General features: G+C 50.0%; 2 protein-coding genes across 2 annotated transcripts in view; one reads left to right on the top strand and one right to left on the bottom strand.

Annotated features, from left to right (window-relative positions):
* Window positions 1-2126, bottom strand: part of Mtor (mechanistic target of rapamycin kinase) — a 123897-nt gene extending 121771 nt beyond the window's left edge. Inside the window, exon 1 of the mRNA XM_005317451.5 lies at window positions 1981-2126. The gene's annotated coding sequence lies outside the window, so the exon portion shown is untranslated. The remainder of the gene's footprint in view (window positions 1-1980) is intronic.
* Window positions 2127-4377: 2251 nt separating this feature from the next.
* On the top strand, window positions 4378-12873 carry Ubiad1 (UbiA prenyltransferase domain containing 1). Its single transcript, XM_005317452.5, has 2 exons — window positions 4378-5242; window positions 12241-12873. Exons 1-2 carry the CDS (start codon window positions 4714-4716, stop codon window positions 12726-12728), a joined length of 1017 nt encoding a protein of 338 aa, XP_005317509.1. The 5' UTR covers window positions 4378-4713; the 3' UTR covers window positions 12729-12873.
* Window positions 12874-13576: the final 703 nt, after the last annotated feature.

Genomic DNA, 13576 nt, shown 5'->3' on the forward strand with positions numbered 1-13576 from the left:
GAAAAAGGGTCTCTTGATTTGGGTTACATTTCAAGTGTTCTCTAGCCATGTGAGACTGCTGGTTATTGCAGTGGCCAGCACAGTTTTATATAATACTAGTACAGTCAGAGCTGGAGTATGTCCAGTGGTAGAGTGCTTACCTATCAAATGCAAGGCCAGTAAGGCCCAAGAACTGAGGGGGGGGGGCGGACACAATAACACATGAAGTGCTCAATGCTCCATGTGGTGGCACACACCTGTAATCCTGGCTACTCAGGAGGTTGAGGCAGGAGGATTGCAAGTGGAAGTCAGTTTGCACAACTTAGTGAGACACTGTCTAAAAATAAAATTTAAAAGGCTGTGGATGTAGCTGAGTGGTAGAATGCTTGCCTAGAGTGCACAAGGGTCTGAGGTCAATTCCCAGTACCACAAAAAACACCAACGAAACCACCAGAATTACAATATAGTCTGCTGGCCACATCCATGGGTTCTACCTCTGGGGATCCAACCAACAGAAAATCTTCAGGAAAAACCCTCTACTGAACGTATAGGACTTTGTTTCTTGCCATTATTCACTAAACAATACAGTATAACAACTATTTATACAGCATTTACATTGTATTAAATATTATAAGTAACCTAGAGAGGATTTAAAGTATATCAAAAAGGCAGTGTGTCGATTATATTCAAGAACTATGCCATTTTATATGAGGGACCTGGACATCTCAAGATTTTGGTATTTCAGTTGTGTGTGGGGAGGGGGGTCCTGAAACTAATCCCCTACAGATAATGGATGACCCTACTTCACATTAATTCTTAAGATCATTCATTCCTCAATTATGTACTATTCCTTCCCTTGATGAGCTTACAATCTAGGGGAAATAAAAAGTCAGACAACCACAATAAAGTGGCCATAAAGGGGCTCAGTCCTGACTGCTATCAGAGTAACACAGACCTATCTCAAGTATGCCTGGATTACATGAGAAAATCCGTTTCTCTCTCTTTTTTTTGTGCACTGGGGGTTGAATCCGTGGGCATTTACCACTGAGCTACATCCCCAGACTTCTTGAGACTGTTTCATTAAGTTGCCCAGGCTGGCCTGGATCTTGCGATTCTCTGGCCTCAGCCTCTTCAGTAGCTAAGAATACAAGTGTGTTCCACCATGCGGGTCACAAAATGATCATTTTTGAATCAATCTGCGAGGCACAGTAGAAAACCAAGAATAACTGGTGAACACTTTTCAAATACTACAATGCTGAGAAAAACACCGTAGAAAAAACCGCCTCCTCTTAGGGGAGAGGAAACCTAAGGATCCCGGGTAGAGAGAGAGAGAGAGAGAGAGAGAGAGAGAGAGAGAGAGAGAGAGAGAGTGTGTGTGTGTGTGTGTGTGTACAAGGAAGGAAGACGACAAGGAATTTCTCTTCCCAGGAAAGATGGAGTGTGTCTTTTTAGGGTCCCAGGCCCCCAGGCCTTTGCTCCGGGCTGAACTCAGTGCAAGTACTCAAGTCCAACGCCCCAGGGTTCCTGGTACTCCAGGGCTTAAGGGAGTTCCCGTTGGAAGGCTGACGCCGAGGACGGCCCCAGGAAGGCACCCAGCTCGGCACCCAGCTCAGCCCGGGAGGCGTGCGCGACGCTGCAGTGAGGCCGGCGCCCCCGAGGCGGGGTCCACCCTTCGCGGGCGGCTCAGAGGAACCGGTGATTGCGACCGGGAAGGAGACCCCAAGGCGCCGCGGCGGGGCCGGAGCTCACTGACGGCCGGCCTTCTCGGCGCCTGGCACGCACGGCGGGCTGAAGGGTCTGGGGTCTCCTGGGGGACCCGGGGGGACGGGCACCGCCTCGCGGGGTGGGGGTCAGGTGGCGTCCCAGTCGTGGGGCCGGTACTGAGGCGACTCCACGTTCCAGACGCGCGGCTTCCCCGGACTCCCCCCCCACGGACCAGGCTGGCGGTGAGTCTGGACATTCCGCCGCCTCGTAGGGGTCGGTGCCAGGCCCCAGACTCACCGCCCGGCTTCGGCCAAGGGCCCAGCTGCAGCCGCCAGCGCCCGTACCGCCGCCTCAGGCCCCCGGCCCCACCACCCGCCTTCCCCGCTGTCCTCTACGCCGGGAGGGAGAGAGGGCGGCCTTCCAGCCCTAAAGACCAATCGCAAGGCGTAAAAACAAAACAGACGGAAGCACACACCAATAGTGATGAAGGAGAAGTGAAGCTTCAGGACCCGGCTTCCCCAGGGGGCGGGGACTGTTCAAATAGACAAACCACGCGGCCAGTGGCAGGCGAAAGATGGTTTAGATTCACTCGGGAGAACCAATCGGTGGTGAGTTGATGTCTATCACTTCCACGCACACTTCCGGTGCATCGCTACTCTGATTCCCCTCTGCTTGGGGCAGTGGCGGTGTGGAGTCAGCTGGTGGCTAAGATCCGTGGCGGGGGTTCGCGACCGCTCTCCCTGTGATTCTTGAGGAGAGGGTGTGAGCGTCACACGCGCCCTCTAATTACTGCAGCAGCAGATGTACAGCCCCAGGGCTAGCTCTATTTAGTGGTTCGTGATTTTTGTTAAATTTAGTGTGCATTTGGAAATGTTTTTAGATTTTCTCACTTCCTGAAATCACGAGATCATCCTCGAGAAACCATGTCAAGTTTTAACTAAAAGAACTAGTAAGTAAAAAAAAAAAAATCAAAGAACATCATTTTAAAAATTATTTGAAAAAAAAAAAAGAATAGCAAAAAGGAATTAGCTTACACCTCTCTTGGTGGGGGGCGGGGGGGTACTGAATATTGAATCCAGGGGCGCTCTCCCACTAAGCCACCTCCCCAGCCCTTTATTTTTTTTTATTTTAAGACAAGGTTGCTGAGGCTGACCTGGAACTGGTGCTCTTTCTGCCTCCAGCTCCCAAGTTGCTGGGATTACCGGGTGTGCACTACACAACTGGCCTGGTTTGGAATTCTTAAATGATTTTTGAATAAAGGATCCCATGTTTTAATTTGCATTGGGCACTGCAAATTATGTAGTTAGTCCTATATACTTGTATGCTATATATATGCATTATAACTTACACTGATATAAATTATGTGTAGCGCTCATTTTTACAAATAACATGTGTACGATATTCTTTATTGTAAATTCCATATTGCTAGTTTTCACAGTGTACTTTCTTTGATAATATGTATCTTCCCTGTGGTTGCAGTTAACCAATGAGTATAGTTCTGACACGAATGCTGGTTGATATTTTTTTTTAATGTTAATCAGAAAGGGTAAGTGGGCTAATCAATAGATAGGTCAGGACCTCGCTAGTGTGGCAAGGCCATGAGCCATGAGAAACTGCTGAATTGGATAGAAAAATGATTCTTCAAATCTTTGGTGTCATTCACAATATAATACTACAGAGCAGACACACTTAAGTTTTATCTGCCTTATTAACTTTTTCTTTGCCACTTTCTCAAGTCTTGGCGACTTAACAGTTATCAAGCATTTGCTGATTTGCCTGGTGTAAATATTCCCACCCTGGCAGATTGCCAGCTGCCAATAAATGTGACTGAATGAAAAGTTGGGAAAAAGTAAAAAACAGTCCTCAGTTTTCAGTAGTTTGATTTATATTTTTTCAGCTTTACTGTGGTGCAGAAGCACACCATACAACCACAGTTTTCCATTTCCTGTATTTAATAAATTAGAGGAAATACTGGCCTGGCATGGTGGTGTACACCTGTAAACCTCATGACTAGGGAGGCTGAGGCAGGATTGCCAAGTTCGAGGCCAGTTCCAGCAACTTAGTATGGATCCTTCCTCAAAATAAAAACTTAACAATTAATAAAGAAAAAGGCTGGGGATGTAGGTTAGTCATATAGCACTCCTGGGTTCCATCCAAAATAAATGCATAACATGAGCTAGTCAACACTTCATCATAAAAACCATTTTATGTTAGACCATTTTGCCTAACTGTGGGCGAAGGTGTTTTTGAGCATGTTTAACGTGGCAAGGCTACGATTCACAGGCTAGGTGTATTACTGAGTGTGTTTTCGATGCACAAGATTTTCAACGTAGGATGGATTCATTGGGACAGCCGTTCCCATCGCAAGTCAAGCAGCCTCTGTATTTCCACCAGGCAGACACGCGGCATAACCGGAATAGTGTCTGCTCACAAGAGCCCAGTGAATTGTTGCAGGAGTAAATTAGCGAATCCTATATGAATGAGCGAAAGTGCCCGCTAAATCGCAAAGCCCCGCGCCTTGGGGTCTCGGGACGCTAAATGAAGCTGTTCGCAGCAGTCGGGAAGCAGCAGGGCGGGGTGCGCCGGAGAAGCCGCGGATCCGGGGTAGCAGCGGGGCCCGGCCCCACCCTCCTGCGCGCCTCGGCTCGGCTCGGCTCGGCTCCCCTCGGCTCGGTCCGGCCCGGCCCTGCGCACGCCGCGGCCTCGGTTTCCGGGCGGGCCTCCTGAGGCCGGCGCACAAGATGGCGGCCCCGGCGGCTCGCGGGAGGAGGCCGAGGCGGGGTCTTGAGCTCTAGCCCCGGGCGGGGGCCGGAGATAGGCCTCGCCTACTGGCGGGTGGTCGGGGCGGCGCCACCGGGCCTCGAGGAGGGCAAGTCCCGCTGGTTGCTGCCCCCAGCCCCACTGCCACTCAGTCCTGCCCCGGGTAGAACCCAAGAAAGGTCAGGCCCGGTAGTCCCGCCTGTCCTCGCCTCCGGGCGGTAACTGCGAGTGGCTCGCCCTTAGGATTGATTTTAGCCACGTGCAGCCTCCATGGCTGCGTTGCAGGCCCCGGGGGAGAAGATTAACATCCAGACGGGAGAGACGGCCAAGGCCGGCGACCGCGACCCGCTGGGGAACGACTGGCCCGAGCAGGACAGGCCACCCCAGCGCTCCTGGAGGCAGAAGTGCGCCTCCTACGTGCTGGCGCTGAGGCCCTGGAGCTTCAGTGCCTCGCTCACCCCGGTGGCCCTGGGCAGTGCCCTCGCATACAGATCCCAGGGCGTCCTGGACCCTAGGCTGTTGGTGGGTTGTGCCGTGGCTGTCCTGGCTGTGCACGGGGCCGGCAATTTGGTCAACACTTACTATGACTTTTCCAAGGGCATTGACCACAAAAAGAGTGATGACAGGACCCTGGTGGACCGCATCTTGGAGCCCCAGGATGTTGTTCGGTTTGGAGTCTTCCTCTACACCCTAGGTTGTGTCTGTGCCGCTTGCCTCTACTGCCTGTCCTCTCTGAAACTGGAGCACTTAGCTCTCATCTACTTTGGAGGCCTATCTGGCTCTTTTCTCTACACAGGAGGTAAGAATTGGCCTGTTTCCTGTGTTGCTGGTCTCAGTTGCATGTACTGGAAACTGCTGCTTTGCATAGGAATTGTTGACATAAGGAATTAGGCTACTTTATCTGAAATCTGTAATGTGTGGTTCATGAATGTTTTGAGAACAGTAAATTGTGAAGATCCTGGCTTGGATAGTGGGCTTGACTCTCATAGATGTATGGACATTTTGTATCTAGTTTTCATTTTGTTGAGCAGTATTCTATAATGCCACAGTTTCGAATTGTGGAATTAAATCTGTAGAGCTCAAAATTATATAGCTAATAACTTCCAGCTAGCTTGTTAGGTGACATCTCATAGCAGGCTGATTAAGGTGATGGACAGACAGTAGGGTTGGGCATATTTATTGAGCACCTGTTATGTGCTATGTACTAGTCTATGTACACCTAGTAGGCACAGATCCCTGCCCTTCTGGAACTTTTTATATTGGAGAGAGAAAGTAAAAATAGATTGATCAGCATTCTGTTTTGCTCAGGACTAAGGGGGTTCCCTAGAAGTGGGCTTTTGTTGGTCACCCTACACCTATTGTACAGTTATGTATTTCTAAATGGCAGGGATACATTCTGACAAATGTATCATTAAGCAGTTTTGCCCTTGTGGGAATGCCATAATAGAGTATACTTATACAAACCTAGATGGTAAGGTCAGTCGCTCATATGGCCTCTTGATGCAGTCAAGAGATATGGTAGACATGAGACACACAAGGCTGCTGCTGGCATGATCCAGCATGCTATCTTATAGTAAACATTCCTTTAATACATTGAAGAGTGTACTCTTAAAAATAATGGTAAAATTGTACCCCCACTCCCAGTACTGGGGATTGAACCCATAGATGCTCCCATTGAGCTACATTCCCTAGTCCTTTTATTTTATTTTATTTTATTTTATTGAGACAGGCTCTTTCTAAGTTGCTGAAGCTGCCTTGGAACTTTCTATCCTGCCTCAACTGGGACTATGGGCTATTTAATCTTCTTTTGTTTTCTTAATCCATTTTAATCCTATAAGACCATCTTTCCATATTTGGTTTTGGTTCATCATTGACTGAGTGTTGTAGTGTTGTTTTGCAGCCCATGATATGAGAGGTGATAAAGTGATTTAGTGGTGGAAAAGTAGAGCAGAGAAGGGGCACCCAAGTTACTATTTTAAGTAGTTTGTTTAGGGTGAGCTTCATCAAAAAGGTCCCATCTTAGACTGAAGCAGGTAAGAGGTGAGGGAGTTGGCTACACAGATATCTGGGGGAACAGCATTCTAGGAGAAGGGAACAGCAAGTCCAAAGTTCCTGCAGGCAGGAGTGGGCCCGAAGAGTTTGAAGAACAGTATGGAGTCCAGTTGGTGGAAGGGGTTTGGGGAGGGGAGGGAGTCACAGATTAAATGGGCTTTTTAGGCCACTGGACTTTATTCAAGTGGAGGAACCATTGCAGGTTTTTGAGTAAATGAGTGATATGATGTGACTACATGTTTTAAAAGACTCTCTGACTAAGGTAATGAAAATGGATGAAGGGGAGTAGGCCAAGGGTAAAAGAGGGAAGACTAAGCAGAAAGCTCTTGAGTAATCGATGCAGGATGTTTGGATCTTGCCTTCGGTCAGGGTGGTGGTGGTGGGGAGCGATTCTGACACATTATGAAGCTAGGCAGGGTTTGCTGATGGGTTGGGTGTGAGGTTGAGAAAAACAGAAATTAAGCATAACTCAAAAGTTTTAGCCTGAGCAACTGGGAGATAAAGTTGATAACATGTGAGATGGAGAAAGGCAAGGCTAGAATAGATTAGGGGGGATCAGGAGATTGGAGCTCTAACTGCCATTAAGATATCCAAAGTCAATCTCCTGACAGATGTCAAATCGATAGTTGGATTTATAGAGAGGTCAAGTTCAGAAATGAGATCTGGTTAGAGATGAAGGTACTTGGAAGTCATTGGCCTTTAGGTGAAGATGTAGAACTGAGCGAGATCATGAAAGGGGGCAGTGTTGGTAGAAAAGAGAAGAAAACCAGGACTGAGCCCAATTTAAGAGGTGGAGGAGATAAGAAGGACAAGGTAAAGGGGACTGAGAATAAGCATCTAGAGAAGTAGGAGAAAAGCCAAGAGACCATGGTGTACTGGCAGTCAGTTTTAAATTTTGGGCAATTTAAAACATTCAATAAAGGAAATCAATAGAAAGCTATGAAAGAGTATAAGATAGTAATAGTGAAGGGAAGAGGCCCTTGGTATTAGTTAGCTTTCTGTTACTGTAAAAAAATACCTGAAATAACCAACTGAAAAAGAAGAAATGTTTATTTTGGCCCTACAGTTTTGGAAGTTTCAGGCAATGGTTGGTTGGCCCATTGCTTTTTGGCCTGTGGTGAGACAGTACATCTTGGTGGGATGTACTTTCCTTTGTGTGGCAAAGGAAACCTCTTTACCTCATGGCCAAGAAGGAAAGAGAACAAGATGAAGGGGCTGGGCACCCAAGATTCCCTTCAAGGACAAGTTCCCAGGGACTGAAAAACCTCCCACAAGGTCTCACCTCTTAAAGATTTCCCACCTGCCAGTACACTATGGGCTAGAAACCAAACCTATAACACCCGTGCTTTTGGGGGGACATTTATCTAAGCTGTAGCACTTCCTTGGAGCAGGTGACATTTAAGCAAAGACTTGAAGCCTAAGGAGGAGGCCAGAATTGGAGTCTGATTGCAGTGATCGTTTCAGGGCTGACAGGCCGGCAAGTGCGAATGTCCTGGGTGGGAGGGAGCTTCACAGTGTATAGGATCTTCCAAAAGGCCAGTGTGGTCCAGAGGAGAATGAGATGCTGGGCTCAGAGTTCTTCGTCTGCTCTCCTGACTGCTAGCGATTCACCAACTTCCCGGCCCAGGCCTATCTCCGCTTACTTCCTCGGTGACTTTAGCCGGTCTCATGACTTCATATACCATCTAGTAACCTGGCAACTGTCATGCTCCAACCTTTTTTTTTTTTTGGCAAGGGAGGGTGCCTGGGGTTGAACTGGCCTCATGTGTGGCCTGGTGCTACCAGTGAGCTACACCAGCCCATATCCACTTCTTAGCAACCCTAGAGGTCTCAGATATCTCAAGCTTAACATGTCTGAGGTCAAATTCTGATCTCCCCAATGATGCCTGCTAAACCCACAGCTTTTCCCACAGCTGCCCCTCACCCGCTCATCCCACCTCCTGCAATCCCCACTCTGTGTGTGGAACCCAGAGGTTGGTACATCCTGTGCCAGTCCTCTACCACTGACCCCCAGCCACTCCCTGCCAACTTCCTACCATCACCAAGATCACCTCTCCCTGGACGATTGTGGCAGGCTCCTAACTGGTTTTTTTGCATCTGCCCTGGGTCTTTCTGGTGTTCCCAGATGAGCAGCCAGAGGAGCTGTTAACATATGGCCCTTAGTTAGTCCTCTGCTGGGAGCTCTTCAGTGTGGCCCGCCTCATTTGGACCTGCCTCCTCCTCCTCCGTTCCTCCTGCCCACTCTGAGCCAGTCACCCTGCCTTCCTTGTGAGCCTGGAACCTGCCAGCCATTGCCTGCCTCAGGACCTTTGCAGGTGCTGTTCTCCAGTTGGGAACGCTCTTCTCTATCTACCTCACCTCCTCCACCGTTTGCTCAAACACCAGGTTCTTTGTAGGCCTTGCCTTCTACCTTGTTGAAATCATCCACCTTCCCCATGCAGTCCCTCTACCCCAGTGTCGTCCCTGTGGCTCTTCTCTGCTTTATTTTTCGGCACAGCACATATTACTTTCCAATGTGCATGTAAAATACTTACTGGGCTGATCCTTTCCCCGAGAGGGTGCATCTTTTTGTTCTCACCCTCAGTGCCCAGCATGGCGCTAGCATGTGGTGCTTAATTAAAAACTCTCACCAAATGAACAAGTGGGGACCCTTTGAAGACACTGAGTGATGACATGGTCTGACTTACCTGTTTTAAACATTGGTTTTTTGATGTCTAGTTGACTTGCAATGAAAGGCACAGCTCTGCAGAGTTGCAGTTTGGTGATCTTGACCTGTGTGTGCAGCTGCATATCCCACGCCCTTATCGTGAGGCAGAACATTTGCGTTACCCCAGAAGCTTGCTGGGCTCTCCTGCAGTGCCACTCTGTCCCACTGGTGTAGAGTACCGTGCAGGTGCCATTCCCTGAGGACCATGCGTGTCTTGGCCTCGTGCTTCAGTGTGAACTCGAGGTCTGGCTTTTGCCCAGCGTGAGGTTTCAGAGCTCTGGTTGTGACTGGTGGTGGCTCCCTGCAGTGCTGTGCTGTTCCAGCCATGAGCCTACCACAGTCTGGGTCTGTCCTCCGATCAGGGCCTCTGGCAGTTCCCGGGTTCTGGCGTTGGGACTGCAGGTTCATGCTCAATCTTTGTGGGTATTTGCTTTCGTTTCTCCTGGATAAGTGCCTCGAAAGGGACCCGCTAGGGCTCAGGGCGGGTGATGTTGATTCTGTGAGAACTCCAAGCTCTTTTCTGAGGTTGTCCTGCGCGTTCCCACCACTCTCAGTTCCACGCGAGAGTTCCGGGGGCCTCGCATCCTTGCCTACCTTTGACTCATGTCTGAGCAGGTAACTGTGGCTGCTGAGTAGAGCCCTGGCTGGCATTCATGGTGCTGGGTCATCAGAAGATGGTGCCAGGAGGGCTGCGAAGGCCTGGGAGAAACTTCCCGTGGGGAATCTCTGATCGGGCCCTGGTCAGGCCTCCCATGCTCCAACGTGTCGGGTGACCTCGGGGAGTGGGCTGTGCTTGGCTTCCGTGGAGGGCCTGTTTAAGTAGGTCACAGGTTTCCCTGAGGAGTGTTCTCCGAAGATCCAGCTGAAGGTCAAGGCCATTGCACTGCTGTTGCATTTTCTCCCACAGTCAGAAACGCAACCTGGGCTCAGGGGTGAGGAAAGAGGCGAGAAGCGAGGCCCGGCGGGGCGTGCTCCTGTCTGGGTCTTCTTGGCAGAAGAGTCCCCAGACATGTGAGATTGCCGAGACAGCAGCTTACTAACTCAGGCCTGGGCCTGGGGCTCTGCTTGAAGGAACCCTCCGGAGGACATGTCCTTAGAGGATCAAGTTATTTGTTACCCCTCGGCTTGGGGCAGGGAGTTAGCTGCTGATGCTGGAGAGCTCGGGGCCACGCCTGTGGTGCCTCTGGGTTGCTGCATTTTGAAGACCTGAGGATGGTCAGTTAGCACCAGCACAGGTTCTTCTATGAGGGTGAAATTAGGGGTCTGATCTGTGGCTTCCGTGGTTGTCGATCCTCTGGAAACCATCGTCACTTACCACTTTGACCCTTTAAAGTGTCATTGATTACCCAGTGACCCTGAGGCCACACCCATAGCTGGTTAGTCTGGAGGTGTTCTAGGCTCCTGGAGGTGTTCTAGGCTCCTGGAGGTGTTCTAGGCTCCTGGGGGTGTGGATCGCCTCTTCCTGTGGGCAGCTGTCACCCGCTCCAGGCTTCACGGGTCTCAGTGGAGCAGGATGTTTTTTGTGCCGTGCTCTGTGCTTGTGACTGCAGCTCTGGGTTCAGTTCAGCCCTGGTGCCCAGCACAGGGAGTGAGCTGGAACAGGCACAGGCCCTGTCCTCGGAACCGACAATCTGCTGGGAAGACAGAGATGATATAATTGGAGGTGTGAGATATAATTGGAGATGTGATGTGTGACACTTGGAAGTGGCATGTGGCAGGTGTGTTCACAAGATGTGGCTTGGGGGATCATGGGAGGCTATCTTAAGGAATGTTCTTAAAGTCTGAGAAGTGTGAAGGGGTTGCCAGGCAGAAAGAAGAGGCATGTGAGAGCAGGAAGGAGGGATTTCACCAGAGGCCAGGCTGAAGGGGTGTAAGGTGTGTGTTGGGAGAAGCGGGGGGTGGGCAGGCTCGTGTTTTTAAAGGGTCACTGGGACTGCAGTGTGGAGATTAGGTGGGGGCATTATAAGATTGGAAGCCCCCTAGGAGGTTGTGGCGGTGGGGACATGAAGTGGCCATGATTTGGACCTGGGAATGGAGAGAGCTGGGATAGAGCGTGGCACTGGGGATGGAGGAGTGGAGGGTGGGTAGGTTAAAAGAAGTGGGTGAGGGGCTGGGGCTCAGTGGCAGAGCACTTGCCATGCACTTGTGGGGCACTGGGTTAGATCCTCAGCAACACATAAAAATAAACAAATAAAATAAAGGCACGTGGTCCATCTACAACTACAAAAAAAAAAAAAGACAAGTCTGGGAGGTCAGCTTCAAAGTGGGAGGTGGGCGGAGCCATGGAACCATGACTTAGTTTTAACTTCCTGGGACCAGGCAGGGGAAGCTGGTGGCCTTGCTGCTTTATTCATTTTGTGGTGAACATTGATGCGGAAGTTTAGGGGCCTTGAAATGTCACTGTGATTCACTGGGAGTTTTAAAGGCAGAAGAAGTCTCTGGAGATTGTGGGGAAAGGAAGGGGGACGTCGGAGGCTGGGATAGACTTCCTGCATCAGTGCAGGACTGAACTCAGTGCCTGGTGGGAGTTGGAGAGGCTGATAGAAACCAAAGAACTGGACTGTGAGACAGCTTAGGTCCTCCTTGGGCTCTTCTCTTGAACTGTACTTACTGGGAGCCTGGTGTCCTTAGGTGCAGAACTTTGTCTTGGGGAACAGTAAGAGGGCAGACTTGGGTGTGTCCCCAAGCTGGACTCTGAAACTAACTTGGAATTCTCTCTGTGCCTGTGTCATTGGAAATGAGTCACATTTTGCTCTGGGGAATTGCAACTGCCCATAGTCTTAAGATGCTTAAGAATTGAGCATCTCAGGGCTGAGGCTGTAGCTCAGTGGTAAACTGCTTGCCTCACAAGTGTGAGGCACTGGGTTCAATTCTCAACACCACCTAAAAAAAAAAGATACTGTGTGTTCATCTACAACTAAGTAAATATTAAAAAATAAAATTGAGCATCTGGCCAGCTGTGGCCCTCCCTGCCTCATGAGCAGCCTGTCCACCCCCTCCTCAATCTCACATACTTCTCTGGATTTTCTTGGCTGCAGGAATTGGATTCAAGTATGTGGCACTGGGGGACCTTGTCATCCTCATCACTTTCGGCCCACTAGCCGTGATGTTTGCCTATGCTGTCCAGGTTGGGTCCCTGGCGATTTTCCCTCTGGTCTACGCCATCCCCCTGGCCCTCAGCACCGAGGCCATCCTCCATTCCAACAACACCAGGGACATGGAATCCGACCGGGAGGCGGGCATCGTCACGCTGGCCATCCTCATCGGCCCCACCTTCTCCTACGTGCTCTACAACACGCTGCTCTTCCTGCCCTACCTGATCTTCAGCATCCTGGCCACACGCTGCAGCATCAGCCTGGCGCTGCCCCTGCTCACCATTCCCATGGCCTTTTCTCTCGAGAGGCAGTTCCGCAGCCAGGCCTTCAACAAGCTGCCCCAGAGAACGGCCAAGCTCAACCTCCTGCTGGGGCTCTTCTATGTCTTTGGCATCATCCTGGCTCCAGTGGGCAGTCTGCCCAAACTCTGAGGGGACCGGCAGCACCCGCACAGCACGGCCCTTTTTCTTAGAACGCCAAAGTCCTAAGAAGCAAATGTGAACTTGGCGGGGCGGGTACTGAGCATGGGCTGTGAGCTCCTGTCTTTTTATATGATTATAATGTTCTTAAAGGTGATCTGTTTTGTTTGTTTTGTTTTTCCCTGTTATGAAGAATCCTGAAAACTGCTGTGCCATCAGAAGAAGGCAGACTGGACAAGAGTCCTTGTTTTATGTGTGGTTTCCACTAGAGGGTGTTGTCAGGTCACTTTAAAATGTCTTGTTCCACACAAAATGTCCCAAGACTGCAGGAGCTGCTGGGTGGCCTCCTAACCTGATGAGCCGTCAGCTAGGCACAGTGCCCACCTATTGTCTTGGGCACATAGGACATGGTAGTAATTGGTGTCAGGGCCCATTAATATGGAGGTCTCCTGTCTCTTAGTCAGCACTCGTGTCCTGAAATATGCTGCTTGGGGGAGAAAGTCCCTCATTAGCAGCGTTGTGTGGCTCCTGGCTTTTTGCCTAAATTATGATCCAGACACTTTTGTCCTTCATCTCTCCTTTTACTTATAGTCACAGTCGAGGAAAAGTGTCAGATCACCCTGCAGCAAGACAATCAAGTTAGGGACTGGGAAGAAAAAGCCCACCCTGAAGGCAACTGAGAAAAACCACTCTGCTTCTGGATAGAAATTAGTAGGGTGTCTCTTTCCCTTTGTAGAATCCACTAGAATGACAGGAAGGACTTCCAGCCCTTTTGATAGCCTGGAGCCTGGAAATTATAGAAGCCCGGCTGTCCCTGCAGGCTCCTTAGAGCCCATGGTGATTTTCCTCTGAATTGCCTC

Source organism: Ictidomys tridecemlineatus, chromosome 11 (assembly GCF_052094955.1).
Source record: "Ictidomys tridecemlineatus isolate mIctTri1 chromosome 11, mIctTri1.hap1, whole genome shotgun sequence".
Classification (NCBI taxonomy): domain Eukaryota; kingdom Metazoa; phylum Chordata; class Mammalia; order Rodentia; family Sciuridae; genus Ictidomys; species Ictidomys tridecemlineatus.

What these genes read in the sequence shown, in the direction of transcription:
- Ubiad1 (XM_005317452.5), top strand. Translation starts at nt 4,714, where the DNA reads ATGGCTGCGTTGCAGGCCCCGGGGGAGAAGATTAACATCCAGACGGGA. An exon ending in CTCTTTTCTCTACACAGGAG is followed by an intron (nt 5,243 to 12,240) that starts GTAAGAATTGGC and finishes TCTTGGCTGCAG; the next exon opens with GAATTGGATTCAAGTATGTG.